This window comes from Nelusetta ayraudi, unplaced genomic scaffold (genome assembly GCF_046127955.1).
Source record: "Nelusetta ayraudi isolate G7.1 ecotype Tasmania unplaced genomic scaffold, CSIRO-AGI_Nayr_v1 ptg000061l, whole genome shotgun sequence".
In the NCBI taxonomy this organism is placed as follows: Eukaryota; Metazoa; Chordata; class Actinopteri; order Tetraodontiformes; family Monacanthidae; genus Nelusetta; species Nelusetta ayraudi.
The window spans coordinates 955,087-970,000 of record NW_027466111.1 but is presented as its reverse complement, the minus strand read 5'-3'; the positions used below and the strand labels follow the sequence as shown (position 1 = coordinate 970,000).

The following is a 14,914-nucleotide window of genomic DNA, read 5'->3' as shown; positions in this document are numbered from 1 at the left end:
CTGGGTCTTGTGCCCCTCAGGTTGCGTGAGGCGATGGCCGTGTCTGACTGTGGACGTGGAGCAGACCGATGGAAGGAGGTGGTGGAACCTTCGCAAGACCTGCTTCACCATCGTTGAGCATGACTGGTTTGAGACCTTCATCATCTTCATGATCCTGCTGAGCAGCGGGGCTCTGGTGAGTCTGCCAGGTTCCTTCTCTTCGTGTCGCCTTTGCAGCTTCTGGATCTCCATCTGGACCGGCCATGTTCTGAAGCAGCTGGTCAGACTGCTGGTTGATGGGTCCAACTTCCTGTTCCTCTATGTGCTCGAGCTGGTACCTGGTCACTGTACAAGTGGACCTCATGACGGCGGCCCGTCCCTTCTCTCTCCGCAGGCCTTTGAGGACATCAACATCGAAAGACGAAGAACCATTAAAATCATTCTGGAGTTTGCCGACAAAGTCTTCACCTACATCTTTGTCATCGAGATGCTGCTCAAGTGGGTCGCCTATGGCTTCAAGACCTACTTCACCAACGCTTGGTGCTGGCTGGACTTTTTCATCGTGGACGTAAGTTTGACAGGGTCCACGTCGGCTGGCCGGCGAGTCTCCGCCCCCCCACCTGGCTAAACTGTCCTTCATGCCTCTGCCGCAGGTCTCGCTGATCAGTCTGGGTGCAAACTGGATGGGCTACTCTGACCTCGGACCAATTAAGTCCCTCAGGACCCTGAGGGCTCTCAGGCCCCTGCGAGCCCTGTCCAGATTTGAAGGCATGCGGGTGAGACCGTGAGGCAGAACGTCTTCAAGATCTTCAAGAACCAAAATCGAGTCCAGTGGGCTCAACTTAAAGGTCCGCTGTGTAATATTTGGAGATTTTGAGAGGAAACGGCGACAGCGAGTAGTTACGTTTTAGACCGGCAGCTGGATTGTCCACGCTGGGCTTCCTTAGAAATATGGCAACTAACTACGAACTAACTGGGAGCAAGAACCTTATTGCTTAACGGGTCTTCTAAAGAAGAACTGTTCTGACTTTTATTGTAGTGTGAGTAACCGCTTTCAGTCACTTTTATTTTGACAGAATAACAAGCTTTGCAACATTATTTTAAGCTTCAACTCATATAAACATCGTAAAAGTCAGATCAGATCTCACACACTGGACCTTTGAGATGACCTGGACGCCAACATGTTCACGTGCAGATGATCTGTGGGTGTGTCTTGGTCCCTGACCCTCACCGTCCTCTGTGTGAGCAGGTGGTGGTCAACGCCCTGGTGGGCGCCATCCCCTCCATCTTCAACGTGCTGCTGGTCTGCCTCATCTTCTGGCTCATCTTCAGCATCATGGGGGTCAACCTGTTTGCCGGGAAGTTCTACCGCTGCGTCAACACCACCACGGAGGAGCTCTTCCCCCTCAGCGTGGTCAACAACCGCAGCGACTGCATGGCCCTCAAGGAGGCGTCGCACGACGCCCACTGGACCAACGTCAAGGTCAACTACGACAACGTGGGGAAAGGTTACCTGTCGCTGCTGCAAGTGGTGAGAACGGCTTCCTCCTTGGCTGCCGAGCACCTGAACGCATCGTGGGATGACGTCGTGCCTTTGGTGATTAAACAGTGCTTTGCAATTCCAGGCGACCTTTAAAGGCTGGATGGACATCATGTACGCTGCCGTGGACTCCAGGGAGGTTGGTATCCTCTGCCACAGTGATTGGTCGCGGCCGGGGTCCAACACACGTTAGTTAGTGGGCCTCTAAAGAACCCGTGTAGCATCGAGAACTTTCCCCACACAGCTGAAGGAACGGCTGAAAGCAAGACAACAGCGCTCGCACACATCAGACTGGACTTTTTCGTTTTTTTGTTGTTGTTTATTGTTATTAATATTGCAGCTACATTTACAAAATGTCTCTATTTCCTCTGACATGTTTGTTCAGCATGTATGCTAAAAACAGCAAAGTGAAGCATCTGTCAGCAACAGTGTTGATGTGCTTGTGATGTCTCGTCATGACTGCAGTCCAGTGTGCGATTGGCACAGTCAACACCATTCTGCTTTGCTCACCAGCTACGAGTCTTCCAACACATAAAGTACACGTGAGGTGTACGCAGTGCACCACGTGATCACGGTCCACTGCAAACCGTGTTGTTTACGCTCACAGCTGGCAGGAGTGCAGATGTTGAGTTTCGGTGCTTGGTCCTGATTCCCCGCAGGCTTCATCAGGAGTGTTTTCCCACTGGGGATCAATAAAGCCTGGTCTGATCTTGTGTTTGATTCCTCCAAGGTTGAAGAGCAGCCCTCCTATGAGATCAACCTCTACATGTACATATACTTTGTCATCTTCATCATCTTTGGCTCCTTCTTCACACTCAACCTGTTCATCGGCGTCATCATTGACAATTTCAACCAGCAGAAGAAGAAGATAAGTGTCCGACCATCGATTGCTCTTTTTGAAGAAGAGCCTGGTTTCACCATGACCGTGTTTGTGTGTTTCATCTGCACCTTGGAGACAAAGACATCTTCATGACCGAGGAGCAGAAAAAGTACTACGAGGCCATGAAGAAACTGGGTTCCAAGAAGCCCCAGAAGCCCATTCCTCGTCCGACAGTACGTCAACGTCACTTCGTTGGCCGGTTGTGCGTCGCGGCGGTGACATCACTCACCGCGTGTGGCATGCGGGCGCCGTTGGTGACCCCTGACCTCCCGAACTTCCTCGCTGTAGTGAATGACCCCTTCGCTCTCTGGTCCCTCTGACCCTCAGAACCCGGTGCAGGGGATGGTGTTCGACTTCATCAGTCAGCAGTTCTTTGACATCTTCATCATGGTGCTCATCTGCCTCAACATGGTGACCATGATGGTGGAGACCGACGACCAGAGCCCAGAGAAGGAGGACTTCCTCTTCAAGGTCAACCTGGCCTTCATCGGCGTCTTCACCGGCGAGTGCATGCTGAAGCTGGTGGCCCTGCGGCAGTACTTCTTCACTAACGGCTGGAACGTCTTTGACTTTGTGGTGGTCATCCTCTCCATCGCTGGTGCGTGCCGGCGGCACCGTGAGCTTCAGGCGTCCTGAACGTGACTCAACAGTGTGGTTCTTCTTCTCCTCCCCTTGTCCCAGGTACGATGCTCTCCGACCTCATCGAGAAGTACTTTGTGTCGCCGACGCTGTTCCGGGTCATCAGACTGGCGAGGATCGGCAGGATCCTGCGACTCATCAAAGGAGCCAAAGGCATCCGGACGCTGCTCTTCGCCCTCATGATGTCACTTCCTGCCCTTTTCAACATCGGCCTCCTGCTCTTCCTCATAATGTTTATTTTCTCCATATTTGGAATGTCCAACTTTGCCTACGTGAAAAAAGAGGCGGGGATCGACGACATGTTCAACTTCGAGACCTTCGGCGGCAGCATCCTGTGCCTCTTTGAGATCACGACCTCGGCCGGCTGGGACAGCCTGCTGCTGCCCATCCTGAACAAGGAGCCTCCCGACTGCGACCCCCACTTTGAGAACCCCGGCACGGAGGTCAAGGGCAACTGCGGAAATCCGATCATGGGCATGATGTTTTTCTGCAGCTACATCATCATCTCCTTCCTGGTGGTGGTCAACATGTACATCGCCGTTATCCTGGAGAACTTCAACGTGGCGCAGGAGGAGAGCGGCGACGCCCTGTGCGAGGAGGACTTTGAGATGTTCAACGAGACCTGGGAGAAGTTTGACCTGGAAGGAACTCAGTTCATCCACTACAGCCAGCTGTCGGACTTCTGCGACGCCCTGCAGGAGCCGCTGAGGGTGGCCAAGCCCAACCGGCTACGCCTGGTGGAGATGGACCTGCCCCTGGTGACCGGGGACCGGATCCACTGTCTGGACGTTCTGCTGGCCGTCACCCAGGAGGTGCTGGGAGACACGCTGGAGATGGCCGCCATGCGGGAGAGCATGGAGGCCAAGTTCATCCTCAACAACCCCTCATCCGACTCCTTTGCGCCCATCACGACCACGGTGCGCCACAAGGAGGAGCAGCTGGCGGCGGTGGTCATCCAGCGGGCATACCGCAACCACCTCATGCAGCGCTGCGTCCGCAACGCCGCCTTCATGCGCCACTGCCAGAGGATGGGCGGAGAGGCCGGAGGTGCGGCCGGGCCGGAGCCGGACGGGATGCTGGCGCGAAGGATGGCTCTGCTGTACGGGAGCCGCCTGGACCTGACGGAGGAGGGCCAGTGCGCTGACGCGTCAGAGACCCTGAGACAGGACCGGTCTGATCCAGAACCTGGTGAACCCGCTGTCCTGGTTGTCTCCGTGGAGATGACTAACGAGCTTCTGTTACATTCTGCCCCCAACCAGCAGCTGGTGGCCCTGCAGGCCAACCTCAAGGAGACGGACGTGTAAATGGAGGAGCTGCTGTCTCCGGATCACAGAACATCGTTGTCGCCCCACTGCCTCCAGAGCAAACTGTCCGAAAGCTGCTGCTTTGTTGTGCCTTGTTGGAGTCCAGATGGAGGTTCTCTCACCTCACTGAGATCAGGAAATACTCAAGTCACCTTTCTTCTGTGCCTCAACCCACGCAGTGCCTGGCCAAGTGTGCCGCCAGTCACCAAAGGGAACATTTACTCTTTGCATTTCATCAAATCTTAACATCGTGGCCTTTGTCCAACCCCCCCGCCCCCCCGGAAACGGAGCTTTAACCTCTGAAGTCTTTTTCTCCTGCTGCCTGAAACCTTGAAATCCTCTTAATGAAGTTTTTTCTGTATTTTGGCTCTGAATCACGACACACAAAACTCACAGAATTGCATACATACACCCCTTAAAAACAGAACCTGTAAAATCCAGTGACTCAGTCTCTAACAGAGGGTTAACAGTCCAGGCTGTGTGTGAAACTGTGACTCTTTTGCCGAGTCGTCAGCCTTGTTGTTGCAGTTGCTGCTGGGGTTTTTTTTTGTGTGTTTTTTTTTTAAACTTGCTGAATGTGACGCTCTTGTTCTGATGTCCGGCACACCGAGCTCCACCTGGGTCAGGGGCGTCTTCCTGGCTGCAGCCGCCACTGGTGGAACCTGAGCCCCACTGTGTTTTGCACATTTGACATTTTTTTTTTTTTTTTACAGCGGATAAGAATACTGCAATACTTCTACTAATACTGCATCAGTATGCTGGCCCTCACTTTGTCCAGAATATTGAAAGACCACCACTAGATGGCGCTGTGTTCTCCTCGTCTCCCAGTGTTGCCATACGTGTTGTGGTGCAGTGAAACCACGTTGCGTCCTGGGTTAGCGGCGCTTTGACATGTTGGGCTTGTCGTGTGGGGCTCCAGGTGTCACCTGCAGCCCGATCAGCTGATCAGCCGATCGGCTGGTCAGCTGATCGGGCTGAGGTGCTCAGCAGGAACCAGGTCTTAATGGAACAATGTCTTACTCTCAACATGTCAACACAACCAGCACTTTGACGCCTTTCCCGTCTCTCTATCTACTGTGTCTGTTTGTTTTGTTTTCACCTTGTTCACTGTGGCAGACTGCCTGTTCTCCTGGGGAGGGCGGGGTTTACCCATCAGCCCCGGGGGGCGGGGAGGGGTTCTTCTGTGAGGGGTTCCTCTGTGAGGGGTTCCTCTGTGAGGGTCTCCAGAGCAGCTTCATGGTGATGGTCCCTCGGCACTGCCACACCTGTTCCTCTGCCGTTTACATTTCTAACAGAGGCGACAGAGCCGCTCACTGGCGCCCCCTTCAGTCAATCTTGCCTGTACATACTCTTGATTTTACCACCCCTGTTGTATATTTATATGATTTTGCTATTGTGAACAGAAAGCTAAAGTGTATCTACATTGAGGAATAAAGTCAGTGTAGGTGAATCCAGGCTGTCTGTGGTTGTATGTCGCATCGGGCCACCTGGTGTTCGCAGTGGGAACTGCAGACACTCCAAAATGCACATTTGAGTGACGGTAATAAAACTCTGTTGGGTTTTATTTGGTACTTTTTAAAAGTTATATCCAGGTTATCTATTTGTCGCTGTGCTTTTCTAAACCGTTTTCAGCTTTCAGGCTGAGGGCTCAGGGTCCAGTGGGTCCAGTGGGTCCAGTGAGTCGCTCACTGGTGTCACATTAGTTCAGGACACTTTGACCTTTAGCAAAAGAAAATAGAGATTAAAAATAGACACTGTGAGCAGCTGATCAGGAAGTTAGAACAGAAGTCGAGTTCTGCGGTGGTCTGCATGCGATCGCCGCATCACTGCATCAGTGGTTCACTGGATCACTGGTTCACTGGTTCACTGGTTCACTGGATCACTGGTTCACTGGTTCGGTTGCCATGACGTCTGATCTAGTCTGACCAGATCTGGCTTTGATGCTGCTGGTTATGTCATTTTTGTCACGCGGCAAAGTGTTTGAAGTCACGTTGGTGGAGCAGCAGAGGGTGCAGGGTCAGAGGTCAGAGGTCACCAAAGAGCAGCTGCCCGCCGTCAACCAGCGTCACCATATGATCCAAAGTTCCGGCCGACAAGCGGCGGTGCACCGGCAGACAGAGTGAGAATTTCAAAATAAAAGCATGCAGGAAGCTGGAGAGTCGCACAGACACACATTCACAGTTGAGGGCTGTCGGCTGGCTCACACCACTTCCTGCCTGACAACCACCTCCCCCCTTATTTGCATGACGCTGAAGATTGCAGAAGACCTCACGTGCACACACACACACACACACACACACACACACACACTCGCCCAACAGTCAGTAGTGTTCCTCTGCGCTCCGTCATGAGCTGGTTGCTGTGTTTGTGCTGCTGCTGCTGCTGCTGCCTGCTACTCATCGACATGTCAGGTAATGTTACTGTTTCCTTCAGGTTCAGGTCCAGGCTCAGGTCCAGGTCCAGTTCCAGGTCCAGGCTCAGGTCCAGGTCCAGTTCCAAGTCCAGGCTCAGACTGAGGCTCAGGTCCAGTTCCAGGTCCAGACTCAGACTCAGACAGAGGCTCAGATCAGAGAGGCTGAGGTCCAGGTCTAGATCTAGGTCCAGGACCAGGACCAGGACCAGGACCAGGTTCAGCTCAGAAACAGACTTTTTCAAACATTATTTTCTTTAATCTGAGTTGCGCTGCTGCGCTCCGATGCTTTTGCGTGTTATTTTTGAGAGCCGCCTATGCTTCCGGCACATCTGTTGGTGGAAAGAGGAAGTTTCTCACCTGAAGTTGACTGCTCTATTTCTATAAACCCCGCTAAACATTTCTCATGACCAATGTTCTGAATGTGCAGGGAAAAAAACTGTTGATGCAAAGAAACTTTTCTGCGTTTTGCGTGTATTTAACAAAGTGTATTTCTGAGGCCTGATCATATTCAGTCCTCTTCATCTTTTTAAGGTCCTTCGTTGTTTTATCTCTACACTATCGAGCTCCAATTGAAAAATGTCAATCCCTTCAAAACAAGAGCACAGTGATGAAGGAACTGAGACGCCAGCGGCAGCCAAAAAAACGGTTCCATGAATTGGATTCAGGAGTAGATTTATCCGACGCTTCTTCAAACTCAAAACAAACCCAAATCTGACTTCAACAAACCTGCACAGAACTACACTATAAGCTGCCACGCTAGGTGGGAAAACAAAGAAAAGAGCATTGAGTTTGTTTGCGGTGTCTGTGTCTGTCTGTGTCTGTCTGTGTCTGTCTGTCTGTGCAGGGGCCCTGCTGGTCCTCCAGGTCCCCAGGTTCTTGGGTTATCATCCTGGTCGCAGATGTGCCATCTGCTGTTTGCTGCCGAAGCCGAGCAACATCTCCAACTTCAACGTTAGCTGGTTCAGACACAGCAAGTTCGATGAGGTGCTGGACGACGGCCTGGAGGTGACGGCCGGAGAGAGGATCCAGGTCTCGACCGGGAACAGCTCGGTCCTCACCATCACCAGGCTGCAGGAGGACGACTCTGGAGTTTACGTCTGCAGGGTGAACCAGATGAGGGGTTCTGGGACGGCGCTGCGAGTGGCCAGTAAGACAGTGGGAGGGGAGCTGCAGTAGGACACGCCCATTGACACGCCTCCTGACACGCCGCCTCCCTTCCTCTGCAGGGTCAGTCAACTTGGAGCAGAGATCCTACAGGAGCAAAGTCAAGGACGGCCTCATCATCCTGCAGGGCCTCCTGCTGGCTGGCTGCGTCACTGCACTGATGCTGCGCAATCGCACACTGGTGAGATCTGTCTGTCTGTCTGTCTGTCTGCCTGTCTGTCTGTCTGTCTGTCTGTCTGCATGTCTGTCTGTCTGTCTGTCTGTGCCTCTGTCTGTCTCTGTCTGTCTGTCTGTCTGCATGTCTGCATGTCTGTCTGTCTCTCTGTCTGTCTGTGTCTGCATGTCTGTCTGTCTGTCTGTCTGTCTGTGCCTCTGTGTCTGTCTGTCTGTCTGTATGTCTGTCTGTCTGCCTCTGTCTGTCTGTCTGTCTGTCTGTGCCTCTGTGTCTCTGTCTGTCTGTATGTCTGTCTGTCTGCCTCTGTCTGTCTGTCTGTCTGTCTGTCTGTGTCTGCATGTCTGTGCCTCTGTCTGTCTGTCTGTCTGTCTGTGTCTGTCTGTCTGTCCGTGTCTGCATGTCTGCCTCTGTCTGTCTGTCCCTCTGTCAGTAATGGCTGACCTGGACAGTGAAGTTAAATGCTCAGTGACTCTGATTGGCTACTGAGTGTTGCTGCTCCTCCCACAGTTGGAGGAGAACGACAGCGTCTACGAGGAGCCGGAGATGGATCACATCTACGAGGTGAGTCTGTCTGTCTGTCTCACTGCAGCCTGTCTCACTGCAGCCTGTTTCACTGTGGTGCCTGTCTCACTGCAGCCTGTCTCACTGCAGCCTGTCTCACTGTGGTGCCTGTTTCACTGTGGTGCCTGTCTCACTGCAGCCTGTCTCACTGCAGCCTGTCTCACTGTGGTGCCTGTTTCACTGTGGTGCCTGTCTCACTGCAGCCTGTCTCACTGCAGCCTGTCTCACTGTGGTGCCTGTTTCACTGTGGTGCCTGTCTCACTGCAGCCTGTTTCACTGCACTCGGCTGCACCTCAGCGAATCTCATTTGCCTTTGGCGCCTCAACAACAGAACTTCCTGTTCAGTTTGACTGTGCAGACAGTCAGAGAGCAGCAGGTCCCAACAGCTTGGTGTGTGTGTGTGTGTGTGTGTGTGTGTGTGTGTGTGTGTGTGCAGGGTCTGACCATCGAGACGTGTGGAGGAGGAGGCCTGTACGAGGAGCTGTCGCTCTACACGCAGCCCCAGACCACCGAGGCGCCCTGGCAGTGACTCCGCCCACTCAAGCTCCTGACAGGAAGTGAAGGATGCGCCTGGAAGCACTTCACTTCACTTCGCTTCACTTCACTTTAATTCACCTCACTGTGTTTTGTCCTTTATCTTGACGCCTGGTTTTAGCGACTGAGTGTATTTGCACCGCTGATCTGGGACTGTTTCCTACTTCTAGCTTCTTGCATTTCTATCCACAGTGATGCCGAGTCGATGTGAGACAGAATTCATGTCTTTGCTGTGAGGAATAAAAACATATACAGTATATATATTTACACAAATATATTTGCTTGATTTAGTTGTAGAAAAAATGAAAATATGAAAGAACGAATATGAATGCATTTCTAAATTCACAATAAATAAATATGAAATGAAATATGAAACCAGCTGCTCTGTTTGAGCACGCACACACAGACTCTCTCTCTGTCTCTCTCTCTCTCTCTCTCTCACACACACACACACACGTTGCTGGAAATCAGCAGGAACTGATGCAGAAATCTTTCTATATTTCATAAATCTCAGCCGCCTGATTGGCTGCAGGTCTGGTGACATTGACGGCAAATTATTGATGATGATCAATATTCTGATGACAAGAAACGTTCCATGACTTTCTCTATTTCTGTCAGGATTTCTATTAATTATCTATTATTAAGTATTATTATTATTATCATTATTGTTATTATTATTATCATTGTTATTATTATTATTATTATTATTATTATTATTATTATTATTATTATTATTATTGTTGTTAATATTATTATTATTATTATTTTCGTTGTTATTAATATTATTATTATTATTATTATTATTATTATTATCGTTGTTATTATTATTATTATTATTATTATTATCATTATTGTTATTATTATTATTATTATTATTATTATTATTATTATTGTTATTATTGTCATTATTATTATTATTATTATCGTTGTTATTAATATTATTATTATTATTATTATTATTATTATTATTATTATCGTTGTTATTATTATTATTATTATTATTATTATTATTATTATTATTATCATTATTGTTATTATTATTATTATTATTATTATTATTATTGTTATTATTGTCATAATTATTATTATTATTATTATTATTATTATCATTATTATTATTATTATTATTATTATTATTATTATTATGGGGTTAGGGTTAGAGTGCGCTTCTCCTGTTGCCTGTTGCTGGCGAGCAGGACGGGCGGAGAACTGTTAATGATCCTCCCGCTGGTTCACATAACAATAATAATAATAATAATAATAATAATAACAATAATAATAATAATAATAATACATTAAAAGACAGATTATTATTATTATTATTATTATTATTATTATTGCCCCTTTATTCATGAAAATCTTTCTGCTCGAGTCGTCACGACCGCGGCAGCAGGAGCAGCAGCAGCAGCAGGAGCAGCAGGAGCAGCAGTTTCCCACACAGCGCGGGTGACTGCGGCCTGCGTTACGTCACTGTCACGTGAACACAACATCAGGGGATGGATTATCATTGTTCCAAAGTATTTAATCGACTAAAATTTCGATCGACAGTGTGAAAACAAACAACAAGGAATGATTTGATCTTCCGTCGCGACTGCAATGCTGTGATTGTTTCCTATCGGGATGTTTTAACTTCGAGGGCGATGGATGAAGAAGCAAAAGGCAGCAGGATGACGTGAAAACGATTTCATGTGAACGGCCTCCACGCGCGTAAAAGCTCTTCCAGGTTAAAACATCGCGAAATGTCACGTGGACAGGCGCCGTCGCGCGGTCACGGCCTCACTTTCAGTTTTCTTTCGGCGGGAACTTCCGTCATAAAACCATGATGACGCAGCAGCTCCTGCCGCTGCTAATTGATGACAATCACAGTAGAGAAAAAACAGCAGCAGATTGACGTAACGTCACAGTGACGTAACGCAGGCCGCAGTCAACCCGCGCTGTGTGGGAAACGCTGCTGCTGCTGCTGCGGTCGTGAGCAGAAAGATTTTCATGAATAAACATGGACATTAATTATATTTAATGTATTATTATTATTATTATTATTATTATTATTATTATTATTATTATTATTATTATTATTATTCTGACAGACTGTTCGGTGTTAGGTGCGAGAGCAGGTGTGTCCCTCAGAGCTGCTCTCGCGCCTAACACTGAACAGTCTGTTACATTATCTTTATTATTATTATTATTATTATTATTGTTATTATTATTATTATTATTATCATCATCATTATTATTATCATTATTATTATTATTATTATTATTATTATTATTATGACACGAACTCGGGGTTTCGTTTCCTTCCTTCATAGAAATCCTGGCAGACAGTCCAGAAACACTGACGCCAAACACCTGCTGGTCACCTGCTCAGAATAATGTCCCGTTAATGTCGGCGGACCCATGGCCGATCAGGCGGCTGAGATGTATGATTTTTCTACAGCAGTTCCCGCTGATTCCCAGCGTCGTGTGCGAATCTGAATCTGAATCTTGCGAACGTGCGCGCGCGTGCGTGTTCTCCTTTCGGTTAGTTGGCGAGATTAGAGAGGAGGTGGATGGATGAGGCTCGATGGATCCTCAGCGCACCGCAGGTGCTTTTTACCTGCTGCGGTGCCTCTGTGGCTTCACTTTCTAACAAACTCAACTCGAAATGGCCCCAACCACAGGTGTGTGTGTGTGTGTGTGTGTGTGTATGTGTGTGTGTAATGAAATGAAAGAGGTGAGGTATAAAAGCAGCTCCATGGCTTCACTCCATCACAACAGCAAGAAGAATCCTCTGAGAGAGAACAAGTGGACCTGCTCCAAACTGAAGAAGAAGACGAAGACGATGATGATGATGATGATGATGATGCTCAGACTCCTGTGTGTGTGTGTGAGTGTGAGTGTGTTCACTGCAACAGCTTCCCCTCTGAAGTGCAAGTGGTTGGACCACCGGTTCCGCCAGTACAGCAAAGAATCACTGGACCTCCTGGACGACATGGTGAGTGAACATAGGACCTGGTGACATCAGCAGGGGATGAGGCCGCCGTCTGTCTGTCTCACTGTCTGCTTGTCTGTATCTCTGTTGGTCTGTCTGTCTGTCTGTCTAACTGTGTGTGTGTGTGTGTGTGTGTGTGTGTGTGTGTGTGTGTGTGTGTGTGATGCAGGTGAGAAATTGCACCAACTGCTCGACTGGGGTGGAGCAAGTGGAGGGCGTGGACTTCCCCAGTGAGCTGTACAAGCAGATGAAAGACACCCCGGTGAGTCTCCTCAGCTCAGCAGTCACACATCTCCAGCTCCAGTTGAGCTCCAGCTCCAGCTGAAGCTCCAGCTGAAGCTCCAGCTCCAGCTCCAGCTGAAGCTCCAGCTCCAGCTCCAGCTCCAGCTCCAGCTTCAGCTGGAGCTGGAGCTGGAGCTGGAGCTCAACTGGAGCTGGAGCTGAAGCTCCAGCTGAAGCTCCAGCTCCAGCTCCAGCTCCAGTTGAGCTCCAGCTCCAGTTGAGCTCCAGCTCCAGGTGAAGCTCCAGCTCCAGCTCCAGCTCCAGCTCCAGCTCCAGCTCCAGCTGAAGCTCCAGCTCCAGCTCCAGCTCCAGCTGAAGCTCCAGCTCCAGCTCCAGCTCCAGCTGAAGCTCCAGCTGAAGCTCCAGCTCCAGCTCCAGTTGAGCTCCAGCTCCAGTTGAGCTCCAGCTCCAGCTCCAGCTCCAGCTGAAGCTCCATCTCCACCTTGCTGACTGCTTCTCCTTCTGCAGGCTACTGACAAACTGGCCTTCGCCGTGCTCGTACTCAACCACACGGCCGCTCTGCTGGACCAGGACCAGGAGCAGGGCTCAGCACCGTGGGACCAGAACACCGTGGACAGTTTCCTCAACCTGATCACCCAGCAGGCCGACGGCCTTCACTCCTGCGTGAGTAGCCGGCTTATTTCTAATGTCTATTGGGAACAAAGCAGTTCAAACTATGTGAAGCATATGTTTTATTGAAAGCCTGTTTTAAGTTGGGATTGACCACTACTGGCGAGCCGCTGGCCTGTGAAGGTCATGACCCCGAGCGCTTCAGGAGGGAGGGAGGGAGGGAGGCCTTCTTTAGTGCTCTGAATGGAACTTGGCCGCGCTGTGTCAGGGGCTGATTCAGACTCTGGTGCTTGGTTCCAGATCGGGGGCCACCGGAGGAGGAACTCCAAGCTGCGGCTCTACTTCCAGAGACTGACCCAGACCGTCCTGCACAGCACGGTACAGCAGCACCCGTTGTCTTTTCACAGCATGCACACCTTCATCGAGCGAAGATCACTTTTCTCGTCTAATCCCACTTCTCACGTTCACATGCACCTCAGTTGTCCAGCCGTCGTCGGACTAAGACGCTAATTTGGTTTTATGTTTCTGTGTGTGTGTGTGTGTGTGTGTGTGTGTGTGTGTGTGTGTGTGCAGGGCCACAGTGCTGCAGCCTGGGAGGTGATCCGCAGTGTGATTGGAGATCACCTGAGGAGAACCGACCAGCTGGTTTCACCACTGATCAGCACCAACTGACTCACCAGCAGCCACTGAAGAATTCAGTATATTTTTAGTTCCGTATTTATTCTATTAAATTATTGACATTATTTTATTTTTCTAATGATGAAGTATTTTTTATTTCTAATTTATCCTGAGCTCATCGAAATCTGATATTTATTTTTGACGTAATTAAAGAAATATTGTCTTGCAAAGGAAAGGAAAGTGTGTGTGTACGATTCTTTTGGATTTCTCAGATTTCTGTTGCCGAACTGTGTATTATTATTAATATTAATATTATTATTATTGTTATTATTATTATTATTATTATTATTATTATTATTATTATTATTATTATCATCATATTATAATAATAATAATAATAATAATAATAATTATTATTATTATTATTATTATTATTATTATTATTATTATTATTATTATTATTATTAATAATAATAATAATGATAATAATAATAACACGGGGGGGGAACTATTTGCGTTCAACCAATACACCAATAGAGGGCAGCATTTGACAGAAAATACCAACAGAAATAATTGCGTCGCTTTTCTCTTGAATTGGAAATGAATTTGTTTTCATATCCTTCATATATTATTGGGGGAAAATAATACAGATGGAACTAAATCATGCACGTCCATCACATGTGGTTTCACATTATAGAGTCAAAATAAGATGCAGGGCAGAAAAAGGACAACTGGTGCAGAGATAAAAATATACTGTAATATAATACATACGCATGTCGGGACAATAAGTAATGCATATTGTATCATATATGTGGATGCAGACTTTCACGGATGCATGACTGAGCCTGGTGGTGCTTCCTGTTTTGTGTTGTTTTGCAGTAGCTGCTGCTGCCGGACAGATGTGGAAGAGGCTGAGGGGGTGGGGGGGGGGGTATCTGAGTACACACAGTATACAAGCTAGAATAAACTAGTGGGTATACTAGTATTCTAGTGGGTGTATACAGAGTATACCGTCTATGAATATACCCTGTATATACCCACTGGAATGAACTATCACGGACTCCTCGGTGCAGGAACACGATGTCCTCGCGTCACATGTCTGCGAACGGGACAACAACAGTAACACGCCTCACACAACCGTGATGCATTTGAGTGCTGCTCGGACCGGCGCACGTTCATTTTGAAGTCAGTCTGTCTTATCTGGGCAGTCTGCGCATCATGTTTGCGCAGACTGCCCGTGTACAACATTCCGCTATGTCGTGTATCAGCATCGGTGTGGTGTTC

At 48.6% G+C, this 14,914-nt stretch overlaps 3 protein-coding genes across 3 annotated transcripts in view; all 3 read left to right on the top strand.

The window, feature by feature from the left end:
* scn4aa (sodium channel, voltage-gated, type IV, alpha, a) overlaps positions 1–4,807 on the top strand; it is a 12,147-nt gene extending 7,340 nt beyond the window's left edge. Inside the window, 9 exon segments of the mRNA XM_076040495.1 lie at positions 21–175; positions 374–547; positions 633–755; positions 1,229–1,510; positions 1,605–1,658; positions 2,250–2,399; positions 2,402–2,572; positions 2,727–2,997; positions 3,081–4,807. Coding sequence (XP_075896610.1) covers positions 21–175; positions 374–547; positions 633–755; positions 1,229–1,510; positions 1,605–1,658; positions 2,250–2,399; positions 2,402–2,572; positions 2,727–2,997; positions 3,081–4,342 — 2,642 coding nt within the window. The 3' untranslated portion in view covers positions 4,343–4,807.
* Positions 4,808–6,599: 1,792 nt separating this feature from the next.
* Positions 6,600–9,536, top strand: cd79b (CD79b molecule, immunoglobulin-associated beta). The gene is made up of 5 exons (XM_076040514.1): positions 6,600–6,753; positions 7,600–7,902; positions 7,982–8,100; positions 8,602–8,655; positions 9,092–9,536. The coding sequence occupies exons 1-5, from the start codon at positions 6,690–6,692 to the stop codon at positions 9,182–9,184; spliced, it is 633 nt and encodes a 210-aa protein (XP_075896629.1). The 5' UTR covers positions 6,600–6,689; the 3' UTR covers positions 9,185–9,536.
* Positions 9,537–11,689: 2,153 nt separating this feature from the next.
* Positions 11,690–13,846, top strand: LOC142897890 (interferon a3-like). Its single transcript, XM_076040513.1, has 5 exons — positions 11,690–12,163; positions 12,330–12,422; positions 12,911–13,066; positions 13,313–13,390; positions 13,586–13,846. The coding sequence occupies exons 1-5, from the start codon at positions 11,834–11,836 to the stop codon at positions 13,682–13,684; spliced, it is 756 nt and encodes a 251-aa protein (XP_075896628.1). The 5' UTR covers positions 11,690–11,833; the 3' UTR covers positions 13,685–13,846.
* Positions 13,847–14,914: the final 1,068 nt, after the last annotated feature.